Source organism: Stegostoma tigrinum, chromosome 44, assembly GCF_030684315.1.
Source record: "Stegostoma tigrinum isolate sSteTig4 chromosome 44, sSteTig4.hap1, whole genome shotgun sequence".
NCBI lineage: Eukaryota > Metazoa > Chordata > Chondrichthyes > Orectolobiformes > Stegostomatidae > Stegostoma > Stegostoma tigrinum.
The window spans coordinates 9,801,606-9,821,419 of NC_081397.1; the positions used below are offsets into that span (position 1 = coordinate 9,801,606).

Genomic DNA, 19,814 nt, shown 5'->3' on the forward strand with positions numbered 1-19,814 from the left:
CAGGAGCAAAGACTGTCAGAAGCAGAGTGAAACTCTTGGTTGCGTACCAGACTTAAGGTGGATTTTTACAGAAGAAATCCCTCCCTCTCCCAGAGAGCAGCTTGCAAAATGAATAAAGCTCAAACAGCCCTCCAACTCCATTTTAATTTAATCCCTACTTCCTGTCACGTTTTTCATGTTGTTATTGCCCTGGTCACATCGTGTTTTTGCTGGTGGTGAAAAGTCCAGCAGCTGTTTTGGTGTATCTCGGTTCAATTTGAAAGCCTCTCACTGACAGCAGAAAGCCTCATTTCCAGCATTCTACCACCAGGCAGGACCCCTGCAGAGAGTTACAAAATTAATAAAAAAAACAGAAACATATAAAATGTATTTGCAGAACTCGGAGGGAAACAATTTTCTTTTACTTGCTGGCAAGGGATGGGACACTTGTTTGCTGGGTGTGAAACTCAGGGTTCGTATTCCACCAGGGTTTGAATCTCCTGCACTAATGGAGTATTAAAAAGGAACTTGAACACACAAGTAGCTGAAAAATGACACTCTGGTGTGTAATTTGCTCGTTCTCTGTAGATGCAGGGAAAATGGGATGCATCTGAGAATAAGGTGTGCATCGGGTCAGTGATCACTTGTTAATTTATGCAACATTTGTAAAAAACACAATGCACTTTCCCAGAATCACAATGGTTTAACTGACCTAACCTGGATATGCTTCAAGTATTTATTCAGACAAAGCTTTCCCTGATATAATCTCCCCTATTTATATATAACTCTACTCCAGTTGTTGTCAGAATTATGATGGGAGAGCTGAAATGGCCATGTGAGGGACAAATGTATTGATGCTGCAGGGATAAATTCAGTTTTTGTTTTGAATATCTGACTGTGCACAGGATCCCAGATCATAGCATGAGTTTTGAGATTGCTAAAACTGCTATGGTGGAAACAAGGAAAAGAAATGGAGCTAACTTCAGAAGGATGCAGGGATTCTGATAAAATGGACAACAAACCAATGGGTGGGATGTGAAATGGGTGCAGGGACAGTGAAAGTTCTGGTTTAATTTACGTTAAACTGAATCTTACATATGTGAAAAATAAGGCTGGAGTTCTGTCTTTTCAGGAAAGGCATGTTCGGCTGTGGTGAGGGTCCAGTTTCTTTCACTGATGTTGTGGGTGGCTCTTAAAAGAGCCTTTGGTTGTCAGGTTAAAGAACGGTCTCTTCACTTTTTAGTGGCGCCCCCAGCGGCGGTTTTCTTGGGCAGCACCCCGCCCTGAGCGATGGTCACCCCTCACAGCAGCTTGTTGAGCTCCTCGTCGTTGCGCACGGCCAGCTGGAGGTGCCTGGGGATGATGCGGGTCTTCTTGTTGTCCCGGGCCGCGTTATCGGCCAGCTCGAGGATTTCAGGCGTCAGGTACTCGAGCACCGCAGCCAGATAGACCGGCGCTCCGGCACCCACACGCTCAGCATAGTTACCCTTTCTCAGGAGCCTGAGAGCTCAAGCAAACCAGTAATAGAGACAATGGCTCAGCTTCTTTCAATGAAGTTGTGGGTGGCTCTTAGAAGAGCCTTTGGGTTTTGGATGTGTTATCTCAGCAGAATGTGGTGTCTCACTTGGAGCTGGTGTTCTTGCTCACCGCCTTTTTACTATCTTTCATCGTGAAACTTGATTCTGCAGGTTTTCTGCCGGGCCTTGTGTTCACTGCCCTTGTGGAGAAAAGGTTTAGTTCCAGATCCAGTTGGGGGCGGGAGTTAGCTGGAGGCGGAGCTGGACATTTCTCTGCCTGTCACTCAGTTGCCTGCCCGGGCCGCCTCTCACTCTCTGTCAGCTCTTTCTCAGTCAGGTCGGGGCGGGTTATATAAAAAAGGAAGGTGAGGCACCTCGGGCCTTATTCGGCAGCGATTGGAGTGAAGAAGCGTGATGTCTGGAAGAGGGAAGGGAGGTAAAGGCCTGGGAAAGGGCGGAGCGAAGCGGCACCGCAAAGTGCTCCGTGATAACATCCAGGGCATCACGAAACCAGCCATCCGGCGCCTGGCTCGCCGTGGCGGGGTCAAGCGCATCTCGGGCTTGATCTACGAGGAGACCCGCGGGGTGCTGAAGGTTTTCCTGGAGAATGTGATCAGGGATGCGGTGACCTACACTGAGCACGCCAAGCGCAAGACGGTGACTGCCATGGATGTGGTGTACGCTCTGAAACGCCAGGGCCGCACTCTGTATGGATTCGGCGGCTGAGCAAATCGTCCCTTTTCCAGCGAACCCAAAGGCTCTTTTCAGAGCCACCCAAACCCTCGAAAGAGAGCGGAGACCCGAGGATAGCCTTGTATATTTCACACTTGCTATCGCAATTCGGCAGCTGCTCTGGCTTTATCTCGGTTCATTGTAAAATTAACAACAGCAAGTAGATTGTAAAAAGGGATTCGATGTTAATTTTGTTTCCCGGGGTCATCAAGTGTGAAAGAGGAACTTGGGAAAAAAAAATGGAAGTTGTTGATACATGATTCATTGGAGATAATTATGCTCTTTGCAGATACAGGGAAACGAGACAGGGTATGGCTGCAACCTAAAATAAAGGGCAGATGAGGGACCACACATCAAGTTCTAAAACAATTACATTATTTTTAAAAAGCCGACTGACATTACTAATACATACCGAAAATCATTTGCACAAAGTTGGTTCAGCTGTTTCAGCGAAGTTGTGGGTGGCTCTGAAAAGAGCCGTTGGGTTTTGGATGTGTTTTCTCTGCACAATGTGGGGTCTCACTTGGAGCTGGTGTACTTGGTCACCGCCTTTGTACCCTCCGACACGGCGTGCTTGGCCAGCTCCCCGGGCAGCAGCAGCCGCACCGCGGTCTGGATCTCCCGGGAGCTGATGGTGCTGCGCTTGTTGTAATGGGCCAGGCGGGAAGCCTCCCCCGCGATACGCTCGAAAATATCGCTGACAAACGAGTTCATGATGCTCATGGCCTTGGAGGAGATGCCGGTGTCGGGGTGAACCTGCTTCATCACTTTGTAGATATAGATGGCGTAACTTTCTTTCCTGGACTTTCTCCTCTTCTTACCGCCTTTCGCTGGCGCCTTCTTGATGATTTTCTTGGCGCCCTTCTTGGAAGTTGCCTGCGCTTTCTTCTCATCTGCCATCGTAACGGTCACTTTCAGACACAGAATAAGCGAAAACGGGCTCGGAGCTCGCTTTTTATAGCCTTACCGCGTCAGCAATGCTAATGAGGGATGGGGGAAAGTCTTGTTCATGATTGGACAGTTAAAAAGAATGTCGGAGCATGACATCAGCCTCGCTGTGATTGGTTAGTTTATGGAGACAATGCGGATCTATCAGGATCTTCAATGAAATGCGAGACACAAACCAAATTCTGGACACGGAACAAACTCCGAGCTCACTCGCAAATCAACTGGTTATTGTCATTTAATGATATCTTGAACACAGTATCTGAGTGATTTTAATTGTGGCAGTGTGTTTTGTTCTACTCAAAGTAATCTTTCTGTGTAATATTATTTTATTTCATCTCTCTCTGAGTTCCGCAGGACACTTGTGTCATTGAGAGATTCAGGTTTATTGAAGGATAGTTTTGTCCAATATCTGTCAGTCTTTCCTATGTGAAAATGCGAGTGCAGTTATCTATCCGTCCCTGTCTGTTTATGCAGTGTGAATGAATATCACTCTCTCACAATCTGTTCCTGTCATACAGTCAAAGAGATGTACAGCACTCTTGGGTCCACCTCGACCATAATAATGATATCGTAAATTAATCTAGTCCCATTTACCAGCATTTAGCCGATACCACTCTGAACCCTTCCAAATCTTGTGCCCATCCAGAAGCCATTTAAATGTTGTAATTGTCGTATCCTCCACCACGTCCTTTGGCAGTTCAATCCAGTTATGCATCACTCGCTGCGAGCTAATGTTGCCCACCTTAGGTTGCTCTTCAACATTTTACCTCTCCACTTAAACCCATGCCCTCGAGTTATGGATTCCTCTACTCTGGGCAAAAGAACTTGATTATTCACCCTATCCATGCTGCTCATAATTTTATAATCTTCTGGAAGGTCACCACTCGGCCTCCAACACTCCATGAAAAACAAGCCTCGACAAACCCTGTCTCTTCAGTCTTTCCCCAAAGGCCAAGTCTCCAACCGTAGCAACAATCTTTTAAACATTTTCTGAACTCTTTCAAGTTTAAAAACCCCTTCCCATTTTAAGGGGACACCAGACCCGAATGCATTTTCTCAGAAGCTGAACCAATGTTCTGTACATTCATAACATGACCTCCCAAACCACACATTCAATGCACTGACCAATAAAGGCAAGTGTATCAAACACCTTCTTTGCTGACCTGTCGATCTGTAATTCCATTGCAAGGAGCTATGAACCTGTACTCGAAGACCCTTTGGTTTGGCTTCCCTGGAGCTTATTTGGAGTCTGCCAGTCCTGCCCTGATTTTCCCTAACAAAATGTAGCACTTCATGTTTGTCAAGATTAAACTCCATCTGACAATCCACAGCCCATTGCTCCTTTTGATCAAGGTCCCATTGTAGTCTGAGGTCATACAGCATGGAGAAAGGCCCTTCAGGTCAAATTGGTTCATGCTGACCGCAGTGCTGATTCAGCTAGTTCCAATTGCCTGAATTTGGTCTGTGTCCCTCTAAACCCTTGCTATTCAAATGTTTTTTTCAATGTTCCTATTGTACCTGCCTCAACCACTTTCACTGATTCCACATATGCACCACTCTCTCATGTCCTTCTTAATCCTTTGCCCTCTAGTTTTCAATTCCCTATTCTTGCAGAAAAAATACACTGTATGCATTCATCCTAACTGTCCTCTGATGATGTAACACACATCAATAAGGTCATACCTCATTCTCCTCTGTTCCAAGGAATAAAGTACTCTTCTGGCTTACCTCTCCCTATAACTGAGGCCTCCTTGCCCTGGCAACATCCTCGTAAATCTTCTTTGCACACTTTCCAGTTTAAAAATGACTTTCCTTTAACAGGATGACCAAAACTGTACATTATCCTCCAAATGTGGCCTTACCAGCAACTTCTACAACTGTAACGTAACTCTTATACTCAATGTTCCAACCAATGAAGGCCAGCATGTCAAATGCTTTCTTCACCACCCTGTCCACTTGTGGCATCACTTTCAATGAGCCATGTACTTGTATTCCAAGGTGCCTCAGTTCCACAACACTCCTCAGGACCTGAACACTTCCTGTGCAAGTCCTACCTTGGTTTGACTTCCAAAGTGCAAAACCTCACACTTCTCTGTGTTGAATTGCATTTTCCAATCCTCAGCTCACTTACCCATCTGATCAAGATCCTTCTGTTATTTTTGACAAACTTCCTCGCTATTAACAATGCCTCTCAATATTGTGTCATTGGCAAACTTACTCATCATACCTTGTACATTGACATCCAGATCATTTATGTAAATGACACATAACTAACGTCTCAGCACAGACTCCTGTGGCACACCACAAGTCACAGGCCTCCAGTCCAAGAAACAGTCTTCAACCATCACCCTCTGCTTCCTCCCATCAAATACATTTTGAATCCAATTAGCCGACTCACCCTGGTAGCCATGCAACCGAACCTTCCTTACTGGCCTGCTGTGCAGGACTTAGTCAAAGGCCTTACTAAAGTCCACACAGACAACATCCACTGCCCTACCCTTATCTCTCTGTGTGGTTACCTCTTTGAAAGTCTCAAAACATTTGTCAGACATGACTTCCAACTCTCAAATCCTTGCAGACTATCCCTAATCAGACATGGAATATCCAAATGTTGGTTGATCCTGTCCCTCACTATCCTCTCCGCTAACTTGCCTCCCAGTGATGTCAGCTCACTGGCCTGTAGTCCCCTGGCTTGTCTTTGCTACCTTTCTTAAACAATGCAACAACATTACCCACCCTCCAGTCTTCCAGAACTTCACCAGTGGCTAAAAAGAAAGCAAAAACCTCTGCAAGGGCCTGTGCAATTTCTTGACTAGCCTGCCACATCATCCAAGGCTGGACTTGATCAGGCCTTGGGATTCATCCATCTCAATATGCTCTCAGGCTGAAAACACCTCCTCTCTGGTAATATATATGCAGTCTAAAAATATCTCCACTTGTTCCCCTTATTTCCTTCGCATCCATGGTTCTCTCCTTAGTAAATACAGAGGAGAAATATTCATTAAAAATCACCCCCCACCCCAAACTCCTCTGGCACCACGCATAGACCACCATGTTGACCTTTAAGGGGGCCTGTTCTCTCCTGAGCCACCATTTTACTCTTAATATAGCTGTAGAACCGCTTGGGATTACCTTTTACCTAATCTGCCAGATCCATCTCATACCCTCTTTTTGACCTTCTGATTTCCTTCTGTAGCTATCTGGGGATTCATCAGAGTCTGATCGCTTAAACGCAATATATTCCTCCTTGTTTTCCGTGAGCAGAGTCTCAGTATCCCTCAATATCTCAGGTCAGCTTTTGTCACTTCTGTCAACTTCTGCTGTCCGAATGTGTATGTTATTAGTCCGTAACATTCAGTTTGTGCTATGTGAAAGTACAGGTGTAATTCTCAATCTATACCGATCAGTTTCTACAAAAGAATGTATGAGTGTTGTGACTAGTCCCTACATGTCCATTCTGTTGCATCAATATGAGTGGGCAGGCATTGATCTGTACCTGCCAATTTGTGCTCCATGAATATGAGAGTTTAGTTTCTGCAAGGCAGATGCAAGAGTGTAGTTATCTCACTCTACCTGGGGAATATTGTTCTGTGACTATTTGAGTTCAGTTGTCACAGTGTACCTACCACATGTTACTTGGTGAATATGAGAGTTTGGTTTTAAATCTGTGACTGTCAGCTTCTCCTTGGGGAGTTTGTTTGTACAATTATCAATCTATCCCTGAAAGATTCTGCAGCGTGAATGTGTAATTGTAGTTATCATTCTGTCCATATCAGTCTTCGCTATGTGAATAGGAGTGTATTTACTAATTTGTTTCCTTCAGTTTCCTGTCATATGAAAATGTGAGGTTAGTTATCAATCTGTTCATTTTTGTCTGCGCTCTGAATGTTTGGCAGCAGTTATCACTCTGTACCTGTCAGGTTATGCTCGATGAATACATTTTCAGTCAATCCATGACTGTTTCTGTTATAAGAATGCAAGAGTTATTTATCATTCTGTTGCTGCCAGGCTCTGCTATGTGAATGTCTGATTGCTTTTATCAGTCTTTCCCTCTCAGTTTCTCTGTGCATATGGGAGTGTGGGTATGGGTATCAATTTGTACCTGCCATTTTCTGGTATCTGAATATGAGAGTTTGCATGTCAATCTGTACCTGTCACCTTCTGGTGTGTCAATATTTGAGTGCATCTGTTCCTGGCAGTTTGTGATACACAAAGGATGGCAGTGCAGTTATCTATCAGTCACTGTCACTATTTACTGTGTGAATGCATGAATGCAGTTATCCTTACGTATCTGTTAGTTTCAGCTGTGTGGCTTTGTGAATGCAGTTACCAGTCTCCGCCCGTCAGTTTTTGCTGTGTTAAAATATGAGTTTGATAATCAATCCATGCCTGTGAGTGCGTGCTCTGTGAATGTATGGCTGTCATTACCAGTCTCTACCTCAAAGTTTCTGCTGAGTGTGTGTTTCGATATCCATCTGTACCTGTCAGTTTGTCATGTGAATGTCTGACTGTTGTCATCAATGTGACCCTATAAGTTTCTGCAGTTCAACTATGTGACTGTAGTTATTAACCTGCACCTTCCCATTCCTGCTGTTAAAATCTGAGTGTATTTATCTATCTATGCCTGTCAGTTCCTGCGATGGAAAGATATGGCTGTTGTCATCCGCCTTTACCTGTCAATCTCTGCTACGCGAATGAGAGTTTAATTATCAACCTATATCTGACAATTTCTATGAGGTTTATGCGAGTGTCAGGCAATATGCTGTGAAACCATGAGTGCTGTTATCAACTTATACCTGTCAGTTTCTGTATTGTGAATGAGAGGACAGGTATGAATCTTTCTCAGTCACTGCTGTGTGAATATGTGAGTGTGTTTACCAATCTCTCCCTGTCAGATCTGCGCTGCGGACATGAGAGCATAATTGTTAGTCAGTGCCTGTCATTTTCTGTGACGTAAATGTTAGTGTCATTATTATTGTCTCCGTGTCAGTTTCTGCTGTGTGAATGGGGGAAGCAATGGCCGAGTGGTGTTATCACTGGACTGTTACTCCAAAGATCCAGATAATGTTCTGGGCACCAGGTTCAAATCCCGCTATGGCAGATGGTGGAATTTGAATTCAATAAATATCTGGAATTAAGAGTCTAATGATGACCATGAATCTATTGGCAATTGTCAGAAGAAAATAAAAATCATGTCTCTTTGGGCAGGAAACTGCCATCCTTACCTGGTCCACGCTACATGTGACCCCAGACCCACAACAGTGTAGTTGACTCTTAACTGCCCTCTGGGCAATTAGGGATGGGCAAAAAATGTTGCCTTGCCAGCAACACCCTTGCCCTGTGAATGAATAAAGAAATGTGAGCTTACTATCAATCTGTATCTGTCAGGTTTTGTTTTAAGCTCTGTGGCTATGGGTGTCATTTTCAGTCTCTATAGTTTCTGCTATTACAATGATTTTAGTTATTGATGTGATGTTAGTTTCTGCCAGGTGACTATTTGAGCAGAATTATCAATCTGTAAATGTCACTTTCCAATATGCAAGTATGAAAGTCTGGTTGTCAGACTGTTCTGGCAGGTATATGCAATGTGAATAAAGGGAGTGTAGTTATCGGTCTGTCTCTGTCAAGTTTCTGTCATGTCAACCTCTGAATGTAACCTGAAAGTTTCTGTAATATGCATGTGTGACTGTAGTTATCAACATGTCCCTGTCATTTTCTGCTGTGAGAAGGTGAGTGTACTTATCCTTCTAGGTCAGTCAGTTTCTGCAATGTCCATCTGTGAGTTTAGATATCAATTTATCCCTGGTGTTTTCTGCTCAGTGAATGTGCGTAGTTATCAAAGTGAACCTGTCAGGTTATGCTGTGGGAGACAGAGTGTTATGATCAGTCTGTTCATGACAGTTTTTGCTCTGTGAATATGTGAGTGTAGATATTGACCTGGACCTTTCAGTTTCTGATTTGTGAATGTATGAGTGCAGTTTGAATTTGTACCTGTTAGTTTCTGCTCTGTGAATCTGAGAGCGCAGTCATCAACACAGTCCACACAGTTTGTGTCAAGTGAATGAATGCAATTATCTGTCTCTGTTACGTCGGTTGAGTCCATCGACCTGCACCTGTCAGTTAATGCAATTGGAATGAAAGCGTATAGTGATCACCCTGTACCTGTCAGTTTGTCAGACTTGACTGTGTGAGTGTTGTTATTCATTGACGCCTCTCACTTTCTGTAATATGAAGGTGAAAGTGCCGTTATCAATCCATACTATTCACTTCCTGCTGGGTGAATGTGTGAGTTCATTCTCTGTTTCTGCTATGTCAATATGACAGTTTAATTATCAATCTGTACATGTCAGTTTCTGTGAGGTGAATTTGTGAGTGCAGTTTTCAACATGTAACAATGAGCTGCTCTGTGAATACTTGAGTGTCATCATAAATCTAAACCTGTCAGTTTATGCTGTGTGAAACTGGGAGTGTTATCATCAACCTGTTCCTGTCAGTTTCTGCTAAGTGGGTACCTGAGTATGGAGATCATTCTCTTCCTGTCAGTTTCTACTCAGTGAATGTGTTTCTGAAATTATCAGTCTGTCCATGACACACTGCTTTGCTACGGTAATGTTTCCTTATCAATCTGTATTTGTCAGTTTCAGCTCTGAGCATCTGAAAGAGTAGTTATTAAGGTTTGTAATTCATACAGGTCAGGTACTCAACTACAACAGCAATCATCCCAAGAACCACAAACAAAGCTGCATCAAAACGCTGTTCAAGTCAGCCACAATACACTGTCACACCCGGAGCTGTGTAGAGCCAAGGAAGAACATTGATACAGTGTCTTTAGAAGTGATAGTTACCTGAAAAGCGTCATTGCCAATAACTACAAAACAGATGACAACAGAAAGACACAACATGTCCAGAGACACTAGTCACCCTGCCATACATTAACGGCATACCAGAAATGACCACTAGATGACACCGCCCAGTAGGAATCATGGTAGGCCACAAACGGACAGCTACTGATGAGAACAAAGGATCCGCAAACCATGACCGACAGAACCAACGTTATTTACAAGATATGAAATGTAAAAAGGAGTTAAGTTATTTACAAGATTATGAAGAGATCGTCGTTACCATCACACAGGGTAAACCGGTAGGAAATTAGCCTTCAGGATAAACACCAACCAGCTACCAAGAGACATGACCAACTATCACTCATCTAAATGTACACGGACAAAGACGGACACCAATTTGACTGGGACAACGTAGGCATACAAGGAGAAGCCAACCAAAGACATGCACCAGAATTCCTAGAGGCTGGCACTCAAACTGGAACTCCATTAATAAACATGTCAAGCTGGACTCCATGTACGAAGAGACAAATCCAGAAGTGATGCCACCCACCCCAGCAAACCGAGGCACATAAACAGCAAGTAGGACAGAACACCACTGCTTCACTGGAGGCGCACTGATGATGTCACGTAGGATGATGACAAAATGTCTGTAAACAAACTTACAAGCTTGGCAAGCAAGTCAGCAAAAGCATAGTTATTAATCTGACCCTGACAGTAACTGCAATGCAAATGTGACTGCAATTATCAACTTCTATCTGTCAGTTACTGCAATTTTGAATGTTACTGTTATCAATCTCAGTTTCTACTTGGTGACCGTGTGAATACGCTTATAAGGACCAGCCAGATTCTGCTCTGTGAATATCAGAGTAGTTATCAAAATGTACCTGTCAGTTTATGCCATAGAACAATACAGCGCAGAGCAGGCCCTTCGGCCCTCAATGTTGCGCTGACCTGTGAGCTAATCTCAGCCCATCCCCCTACACTATCACATTATCATACATATTTTTATCCAAGGCCAGTTTAAATGCCCCTAATGTGGCTGAGTTAACCACATTGGCAGGCAGGGCGTTCCAGTGCCTTAAACACTGAGTAAAGAACCTGCCTCTAACATCTGTCTTATATCTATCACCCCTCAATTTGTAGCTATGCCTTCTTTTGCAAGCTGATGTCATCATCCTCAGAAAAAGACTCTCACTGTCCACCCTGTCTAATCCTCTGATCACCTTCTATGTCTCTATTAAATCGCCTCTTAGCCTCCTTCTCTCCAATGCGAACAGACCCAAGTCCTTTCGTCATAAGGCCTTCGCTCCAGACCAGGCAACATCCTGGTAAATCTCCTCTGCACCTTTTCCAATGCTTCCACATCCTTCCTGTAATGGGGCGACCAGAACTGTACGCAATATTCCAAATGAGGCTGCACTAGTGTTTTGTACAGTTGCAACATGACATCACCAATCCGGAACTCAATCCCTCTACCAATAAAAACCTAACACACTGTACGCCTTCTTAACAGCACTATCAACCTGGGTGGCAACCTTCAGGGATCTATGTACATGGACACCAAGATCCCTCTGCACATCCACACGACCAAGAATCTTTCCATTGACCCAGTATTCTGCCTTCCTATTATTCTTCCCAAAGTCAATCACCTCACATTTATCCACATTGAACTCCATTTGCCACCTTTCAGCCCAATTCTGCAGTTTATCCAATTCTCCCCGCAACATTCTTCCACACTGTCCACCACTCCACCGACCTTAGTGTCATCTGCAAGCTGACTAACCCATCCACCTAGGCCTGCGTCCAATTCATTTATAAAAATGACAAACAGCAGTGGTCTCAAAACAGATCCTTGAGGCACATCACCAGTAACTGGACTCCAGGCTGAATATTTTCCATCAACCACCACTCGTTGCCTTCTTACAGAAAGCCAGTTTCTAATCCAAACTGCTAAATCTCCCTCAACCCCAAGCCTCCGTATTTTCTTCAATCGCCTACCATGTGGAGACTTACCAAAGGCTTTACTGAAGTCCACGTACACCACATCAACTGCCCTACCTTCATCCACATGCTTGGTCACCTTCTCAAAAATACTCGATGAGGTCTGTGAGACATGATCTGCCCTTGACAAATCCATGTTGACTATCTCCAATCAAATTGTTGCTTGCTAGATGATTATAAAACCTCTCTCTTATAATCCTTTCCAAAACTTTTCCTACAACAGACACAACGTTCACAGGTCTATAATTGCCTGGGTCATTCCTACTGCCATCCTTGAACAAGGCCACAACATTTGCAACCCTCCAGTCCTCTGGTACTAAACCTGTAGACAATGAGGCCTCAACGATCAAGGCCAAGGGCTCTGCCACCTCCTCCCTAGCTTCCCAGGCAATCCTCGGAAAAATCCCATCCGGCCCAGGGGATTTATCTACCTTCACACCTTGTAGAACTGATCTCACTTCCTCCTTACTCACCTCAATCCTTTCAATTCTAGTAGCGTGTAATTCAGTCTTCTCCTCTACAATATTCTCCTTTTCACGTGAAACTGGGAAAGCTGGCTCCAGCATCTGCAATTCTTGCTATCTTCAAGGTTATTTTCAAACTTTTCCTGTCAGTTGCTTCGATATGGAAATGTGCATGTACAGCAACTTGTATCTCAAAGTTTCTTCTCTGTCAATTTGAAAGTAAACTGATGTATCATTATGTACCCGTGAGAATCTACTTTGCAAATATTTGAGGACAACGATCAAACTGTGCCTGTCAGTATTTTTCAAATCTGCGGATATGTGAGTGCAGTTACAAATTTGTACCTATCACTTCATGCTTTGTGAAATTGAGAGTGTTATCATCAATATGATAATGTGGATATGACAGCGTAGTTATTGTTCAGTTGCTGTCAGTTTGCTGTGTGAATGTGAGCGTGGTTATTAATGTGTGCATGCCAGTTTTGGCTATGCGAATATTTTCATCAATCTTTACCTGTCAGTTACTGCAAAGTCAATATGAGAGACTCATCAATCTTTTTTGGTCTGTTTGCATAATATGAATCTGAAAGGTTAGATATCGATCCATGTTTGTTGCTTTCTACTTCTAAAAGTGGTTTAATTGTCAGCAATCAGTAATTTTATGGGTTGAGATGTGATTCATAATGTGATAGATGTTATTAGAGTCATTTTATGTAGATTTTCTTCAATTTCTGCGTGCATACTTTGGACAAGGAGGTCTATCCACCTTAAAAATGGTGTAAATATCAATGGGCTATGAATGGTGAAACTTATTGGAACTGGGCATTTTGAATGGAGAGCAAAGAAAAATAAAATTGCATTTTTTATGTGCTGTCTTACTGTTGGTTTGAACAGATCTGTTGGAAATTAAGCTCAATGTGTGACTGACTCGATCCGCTCTGTGACTGTAGAAAGGATGTTCTCTACTCTGACAGTGGGAACATACCTGCTGTTTATTATAATGAGCTGATCACACTTGGCTTTGATCTGAAGCAATGTTACATTGTCCTGGTCCTTCCAGTGTTTGTCTGTAGGAAGACGGAACAGATAGCTCCTGTAAACCAACATCAGTTGGGTTTGACAATATTTAACTGATCAATGCAACATTTTGCTAATAGTCATTTGGATATTTTGTTTATCACCAGGAATTCTAACATAACTATGGGTCAGATTCCAGTCTTGCACTGAGCTGCTTCTTGTCTAATAATTTTTAATGACATCAACACCATTTGAGTGAGGTCTCAAAAGTAACCAAAACCTGCACAGCTCCATGACTGCATCTACCTTAGACAAACCTGTCTGTGGATATGAGTTTAGTTATTGATTTATTCGTGTCAATTCCTACTTGGCGAATGTGAGAGCGTTGTTGTCAAATTTGGTAAATTATTTATGTATTACACAGCAGAGACTGACAAGGACAGAATGGCACAGATCTCTAGACTGACTTAAACGATCCAGCACAGAAGGCATCCATGTGGCTCATCATGTCCATGCTGACCCGAACAACACCAGACAGCCATCACCATCCCATTTTCCTGCACACATCCCATAGCCCTGCAGCTTACAGAACTTACGGGGGAGGTTCAGGTTGCTCTTAAAAGAGTTCGTGCATTGTGTATTGGCATCATCTCACTGCATTCGTTGTTGTGTCAGAAAATCAGTTTCCTCAAGTCCTTAATTGCATGAATAAGGAGAATACCTGGTGCTGCCTATTTGGTCTTCTCTGTTACTTGTTTCTTCCATTCACAGGTACAATTTCTGTATATAGGAATTACTTCTCTACCTGTCAGAATGTGCTATTCAATGGGGCTGCAGGTTTCAGTCCATTGCCCGTTAAAATTAGACAGACAGTCAACACAGACCAGCGTGATTATTTTGTGAAGAACTTGGAAAATAAAATTTAACACTCAGGACTAGGGCTGCTCTCATGTGCAAATTCTCAGAATTCATCTGAGAGTTTTTTTGAAAAGAGCTGTTGTGATGAAACAAGATGGACAGCCACACTCAATGGATCCTGTTTCACTCTTCCTGCATTATGCGACTGAGCGGTTTAAATGTTTCCTGTAAATTGGAGAACCATTTACCACAGTGGGAGAGGAGAGAGTTTTCAAGTCATCTCTCCTGTAGTGAATGGGAAAGACCGTATGTTCTTCAGTTGTTTGAGCGTGTAGCTTTCACAGGCAGATGAAAATGCAGGACATTGCAATAGTATGAGTGTTGGCTTTTCTTCAGAGTTGAGGAGGGAAAAGGAACGGACCTTTGCAACTGCTATATTAGAGTCTAAACAGCAGTGGTGATATCAAGGGACATCTTCGAGTATGATATGAGTATTGAGTATTGATATGAGTATTGTTTCATATTGCATAGTGACATACGTTTTGGAATACTGAAGTAAAGGTATTAATTTAATATGTTATAGCCAAAGGGAAAGTGCCATGAACAAATCAACTGCATTGCAGCTGACTGATCACAATGTTCCTTGTGCAGGAAAGAAAATTGGCTTATTTACTTCTATTTTATTTTGTGGCTCAGACATTACCCTTGCTGTGTGGGGAGGAAGAAGACAGAATTTTTATTTTCTGTCATGCAGTGGAGAAAACTGCAACAGTCAAACTAAATTTACTGAAGAATAAACATTGCTGAACTCTCCTGGCAAACAAAAAAAAAGGAGAATGTTTACTATCTACCTGATTTGGCCAAATCCTTCTTTCTCCACTGTTTTGAAGAATGACTTTTTATTGTGTTCCTTATTTGAGAAAATGGCAACTAGTTTTCTATTGTGTGAGATGTAATACTTCAAAGGGAGTGTCATGTGGAACACAGGGCTATTTGAATAATATTTAAGCTAATTAGAAAAAAAAACGTCCATGATTATAAAGTCCTCCTGCTTAGGACAGAATAAAAGAAAAATATATTTCTGCTCGGTGACAAAACTGACAACTATCCGGCAATAAAGGTAGGGATGGTAGTTCCTCTACCACCATGATATATTGATGGAAATTGAATGCTGGCTGAATGGATGTAGAATTGTTGCCTCGTTGTTTCTAACCAGTACAGACTCAGTGAGAGACAGGACTGTTTTCTGTGTCGCAGATGTCTATGACTGTATATGTGTGAGTGATAATCATTTTGTGTATATCATTTTCTGTTAGCTGGAGTTTAAATGGAACTCCACAGTTGTTAGTCCTTGCATCATATCTGTAGTTATGGCGTTTGCGCTTTGAACTAATTCTGGATCAGTCAGTACCTATGTCGGTCAGTCCATCCACATGGAGACAAAGCAGAGTTAATATTATGGGACCTGTGACACTTCTTCAGAACACTCATTTCTCTTCACAGATGCTGCCAGACTTGCTGAGGTTTTGCGGCAACTTCTACTTTTGTTTCTGATTCCTATCAGCTGCAGTTCCTTGATTTTTCTATTTGTCAGGCTTTGACACTAAAAATGCATGTGGAATTCACGTCATTTATTTGTTGTGTTTATGTATGGGATTAATATTTATCAAAGGAGCAATTCTGTCCTGATCAGTTATTGGTCAACTAAACTTAAGTATCATTCATCATTTATTTTGTTGACTCATGGTGACTGCAATATTTCCCACATCTGTATTAAACATCGATCTCTAAGAAGACTGGTGAAACAATGTAACAGTGATCATCTGGATTGTAACTTGAAAAATATGCTTAATAAACATAGAAACTGAATTCAGTCAGAAACTGAATTAAATCTAAAACTGACAGACTGATTGAAAAAGACATTTATATATTCAGACAGCCATCCCTACCTCTCTTTTCTGCAATGTCGATATGTGAGTTTAGTCATCAATCTGTTCATGTTAGTTTCTGCCACGTGAATGTTTGAGTGCAGTTATCAGTTTGTATCTGTTGGTTTCATGAGCAGTTCATGAGAATTCTGTCACAAAATCCAACAGTTTTTTGCTTCTGAGGGAGCGACCAAATGATATTTAGTTTATGACCACGGCAATTACCATGGATTTAAATGCACGGGAATTGGATGCCTTCGCTCACATTCGGTACTGTTTGTCTCTTATGAAAAGGTAGCTCTCTGATCTGAAATCCATGAGGAGAAGCAATTTTGAATGTTACATGCTCTGAGGCTTGCAGTGTATTTGATCTTCATGCCTGGTACATGTTTAGCACATGTCAGGGCCGTGTATGTATTTGCAAGTCATTGTAAACCACTGTCGTGTGTATGTTGAGAGTGTGTTTGTGGTGAGACTTTGAGAGCGAAAAAACACATGCACTCAATAAGCATTCTCTGTCAGGCTTTGACACAGGATGTGTGCATTTAAACGTCACATTATTTAATTGTCCTGTCTCTGTCTGGAACATGTGTTGGTCAAATGATTAATACTATCCTGCTCAGTTACTGATGTGAATGTTTCCATCCACATCTGTACTCATTACCTACTTCACATCTGGTTGGCGTAACTATGCAATGGCATGAACTAATTATTCACCTTTAAAGGAATGCTTCGTGCACCTTGTTCTGATATAGGAAAGCCTCCGGAGACTAATTAACATCTCTATTTGAAGCTTTCCCCCAAATGCTTTTAGTGATTTGTATTTTATTATGTGCATATATTTCTCGATTTCATCATAATTATCGGAAGAGTCTTTAAAAGTATTTCTTAATACTATGAATAATATGAAAGAAACAACAAATTGCTGCATAATGGCCTTATCTGCTGTTTTCATGAAATTCTAGGCTGACTGTCATCTGGGATCATTCACATCCCTTGCCCTAACCAACTCTGTTCACCCGAAGGGACAATATCCTTTCATTAATGAGATTGGAATTAATCATGGCTGTAATTTGATGAATGTGTTTGATCCTCTGGTACTTATGCAAACCATTAGTTCATCTGTTTGTTCTTGCAGGAGCTTACTATCCCCTTCAATGTTTGTTCCAAATCTTCAAACTGTCTCGCACAAACCTTCTCGCAGTTGTTCATACAAATGCTCCCTCTTGTGTCAGAATAACGTCTTCTCTTCTAATAGTAATACCTGTAATTTTTTATTCATTCACAGCATGATGGTGTTGCTGTCTCAGCTTGCATTTATTGCCTGCACCTAATTGCCCAGAGAGCAGTTCAGAGTCAACCTCATTGCTGTGGGTCTGGAGTCTCACGTAGGCCAGACCAGGTAAGCATGCCAGTTTCCTTCCCTCAAGGAAACAAGTGAGCCAGATGGATTCTTTTTCCTGACAGACAATGGACTCATTGTCATCATTAGATTCTTAATTCCAGATCTTTATTGAATTCAAATTCCGCCATTTGCTGTGGGGTGTTCGAAACCATGTCCCCAGAATGTTGTCTGGTCTCTGCATTAACAGTGCAGTGATACGACCACGAAGTCAATGCCTCCCAGATCTGGTGGCCTTTGTTCAGAACTGAGGAAGCGTACCAGGCCTGAAACATTAACTCTGATTTCTCATCACAGATGCTGCCAGACCTGCTGTGCTTTTCCAGAATCTTCTCTTTATTATTTGTCTTCCTCAGTCACTGATAACATGTAAAGTTTCCTTCCATGTCTGTACCCAATATCCACTCCATATATGGTTACATTGTTACAAGGACAACTTGAACTATTTACATACCTTGACTGGAACTTGAAAAAATGCCCTTCCTCAACATGCATTCAATGCAGTTAGTGAGCATATATTTGTGAAGAAGATTCAATTGATCCCTCTTCAAATGCTTAAAAGAGACAATGGACTTTCAAAGATGAACTTTACTGGAACTGCACCGGTTTATGGGGAAAGAGATACGTTTGTATTTTGTTGATGTTGTTTGACCCTTGGATTGAATGTATATATCTGGAATTTGAGCTCAGTGCAAGTCTCACCCCTATGACTGTGGAAAGTAAATTCTCCACTCTGACAGTGCTAACATACCTGCTGTTTGGTTGGAGCAGCTGGTAGATGCTGTACTGATGAAATATGACACAGTCTTGGCCCATCAAGTATTTGCCTGGAGGAAGAAAGAACAGAATTCTCCTGTAAATTAACATCCAACAATTTTGAAAATATTAGAACTGATCAAGGCAAAATTTAATTAATACTCACAATACTTCCTTGTTTTAAAGCCAACAATTCAAACAGAGAACACTTGGCTCGATAATTTACCTGGACTCCTCCTCATCTTTCTTTGTGCAAAATTCTAAAACAATTTATTAAGATACAAAAACTAACCAACACCTGTACAGTCCTTGAACTGAATGTTTACACATTTCAATACCCAGCTCCCAATACACTACCTATTTAAGGGAAGAACAACAGGCACTAAAAAAAATACGAGTGCTCTCTGATGAAGGGTTTAGGCCCGAAACGTCAGCTTTTGTGCTCCTGAGATGCTGCTTGGCCTGCTGTGTTCATCCAGCCTCACGTTTTATTATCTCGGATTCTCCAGCATCTGCAGTTCCCATTATCTCTAATACGAGTGCTGTGTTTATCCTTTACATGATTAACACGTTTGCATGGACTGTGACTTCTTTACGATTCAATGCCAATTCGCAACAAACAACGTGAAACAGAAGCTAAACGATGAATTACCATCAGCGTTCGGAGAATTAAATATCACAAGCCTGAACCCCAGCAACAGCTTCTTGCCGCTGTGTCTCCCTCAGCAGGCCCACACACAGCCCGAGAAAGGCCTCTCTCTCCCCGCCCCCAGGCCCAGGCCGCTCACTCCAAGTTCCGGGACCAGTTCCTGCTCTGCTCCGCTCCGCCTCTTACCAACAGCCCCCGGTTCTCCCTGAACTGAGCCCGAATCAATGCCGGTCTCGGAGCCCCCTCTGTGTCCCAGACTCACATCTCGATGCGCTGCTGGAAGGAGCCTGCTGTTCCCTCGCTTCCCTGTGCGCTGGTCTCTCCATTGCGGCCTGTCTCAAACAAACCTCTCCCACTCACTGACTCAATGCTCCTCAATGGCAGCGCTGGGGGAGGACCTCACGCATGCGCTCCTCCAGTCACAACAAGCAGCTTTTTTGTTGCCTTTTGGCGGTTTTGGGAGGGGGGGCGGCGCGCAGAAACAACATCACGCATGCGCTGCACTTCACAATGCTCCCCAGAAACAAACATCATTTGGTCATTGTCAGTCGGAACTGCAGACGCTGGAGAATCTGAGATAACAAGGTTTGAGCTGGATAAACACAGCAGGCCCAGCAGCATCAGAGGAGCAGGAAGGCTGACATTCCAGGCCTCGACCCTTCTCTCTGAAATGGCTCCAGGCCCGAAACGTCAGCCTTCCTGCTTTTCTGTTGCTGTTTGA

General features: G+C 42.7%; 2 protein-coding genes and 1 long non-coding RNA gene across 5 annotated transcripts in view; 1 reads left to right on the forward strand and 2 right to left on the reverse strand.

Moving 5' to 3' along the window:
- LOC132207071 (uncharacterized) overlaps positions 1 to 19,499 on the reverse strand; it is a 29,987-nt gene extending 10,488 nt beyond the window's left edge. The window contains exons 1-4 of one of the 3 annotated variants that reach the window (XR_009443301.1): positions 19,356 to 19,499; positions 18,440 to 18,515; positions 13,469 to 13,550; positions 12,493 to 12,688 (exon numbers count right to left, since the gene is read on the reverse strand). This is a non-coding gene — a long non-coding RNA (uncharacterized LOC132207071). The other 2 variants (XR_009443300.1, XR_009443299.1) reach the window with 2 other exon arrangements.
- Positions 1,911 to 2,247, forward strand: LOC132207037 (histone H4). The gene has a single exon (XM_059642227.1). The coding sequence runs from the start codon at positions 1,911 to 1,913 to the stop codon at positions 2,220 to 2,222; it is 312 nt and encodes a 103-aa protein (XP_059498210.1). The 3' UTR covers positions 2,223 to 2,247.
- LOC132207060 (late histone H2B.L4-like) lies at positions 2,215 to 3,152 on the reverse strand. The gene has a single exon (XM_059642251.1). The coding sequence runs from the start codon at positions 3,126 to 3,128 to the stop codon at positions 2,748 to 2,750; it is 381 nt and encodes a 126-aa protein (XP_059498234.1). The 5' UTR covers positions 3,129 to 3,152; the 3' UTR covers positions 2,215 to 2,747.
- Positions 19,500 to 19,814: the final 315 nt, after the last annotated feature.

Coding starts and splice junctions, on each gene's coding strand:
- LOC132207037 (XM_059642227.1), top strand. CDS start 1,911: ATGTCTGGAAGAGGGAAGGGAGGTAAAGGCCTGGGAAAGGGCGGAGCG.
- LOC132207060 (XM_059642251.1), bottom strand. CDS start 3,128: ATGGCAGATGAGAAGAAAGCGCAGGCAACTTCCAAGAAGGGCGCCAAG.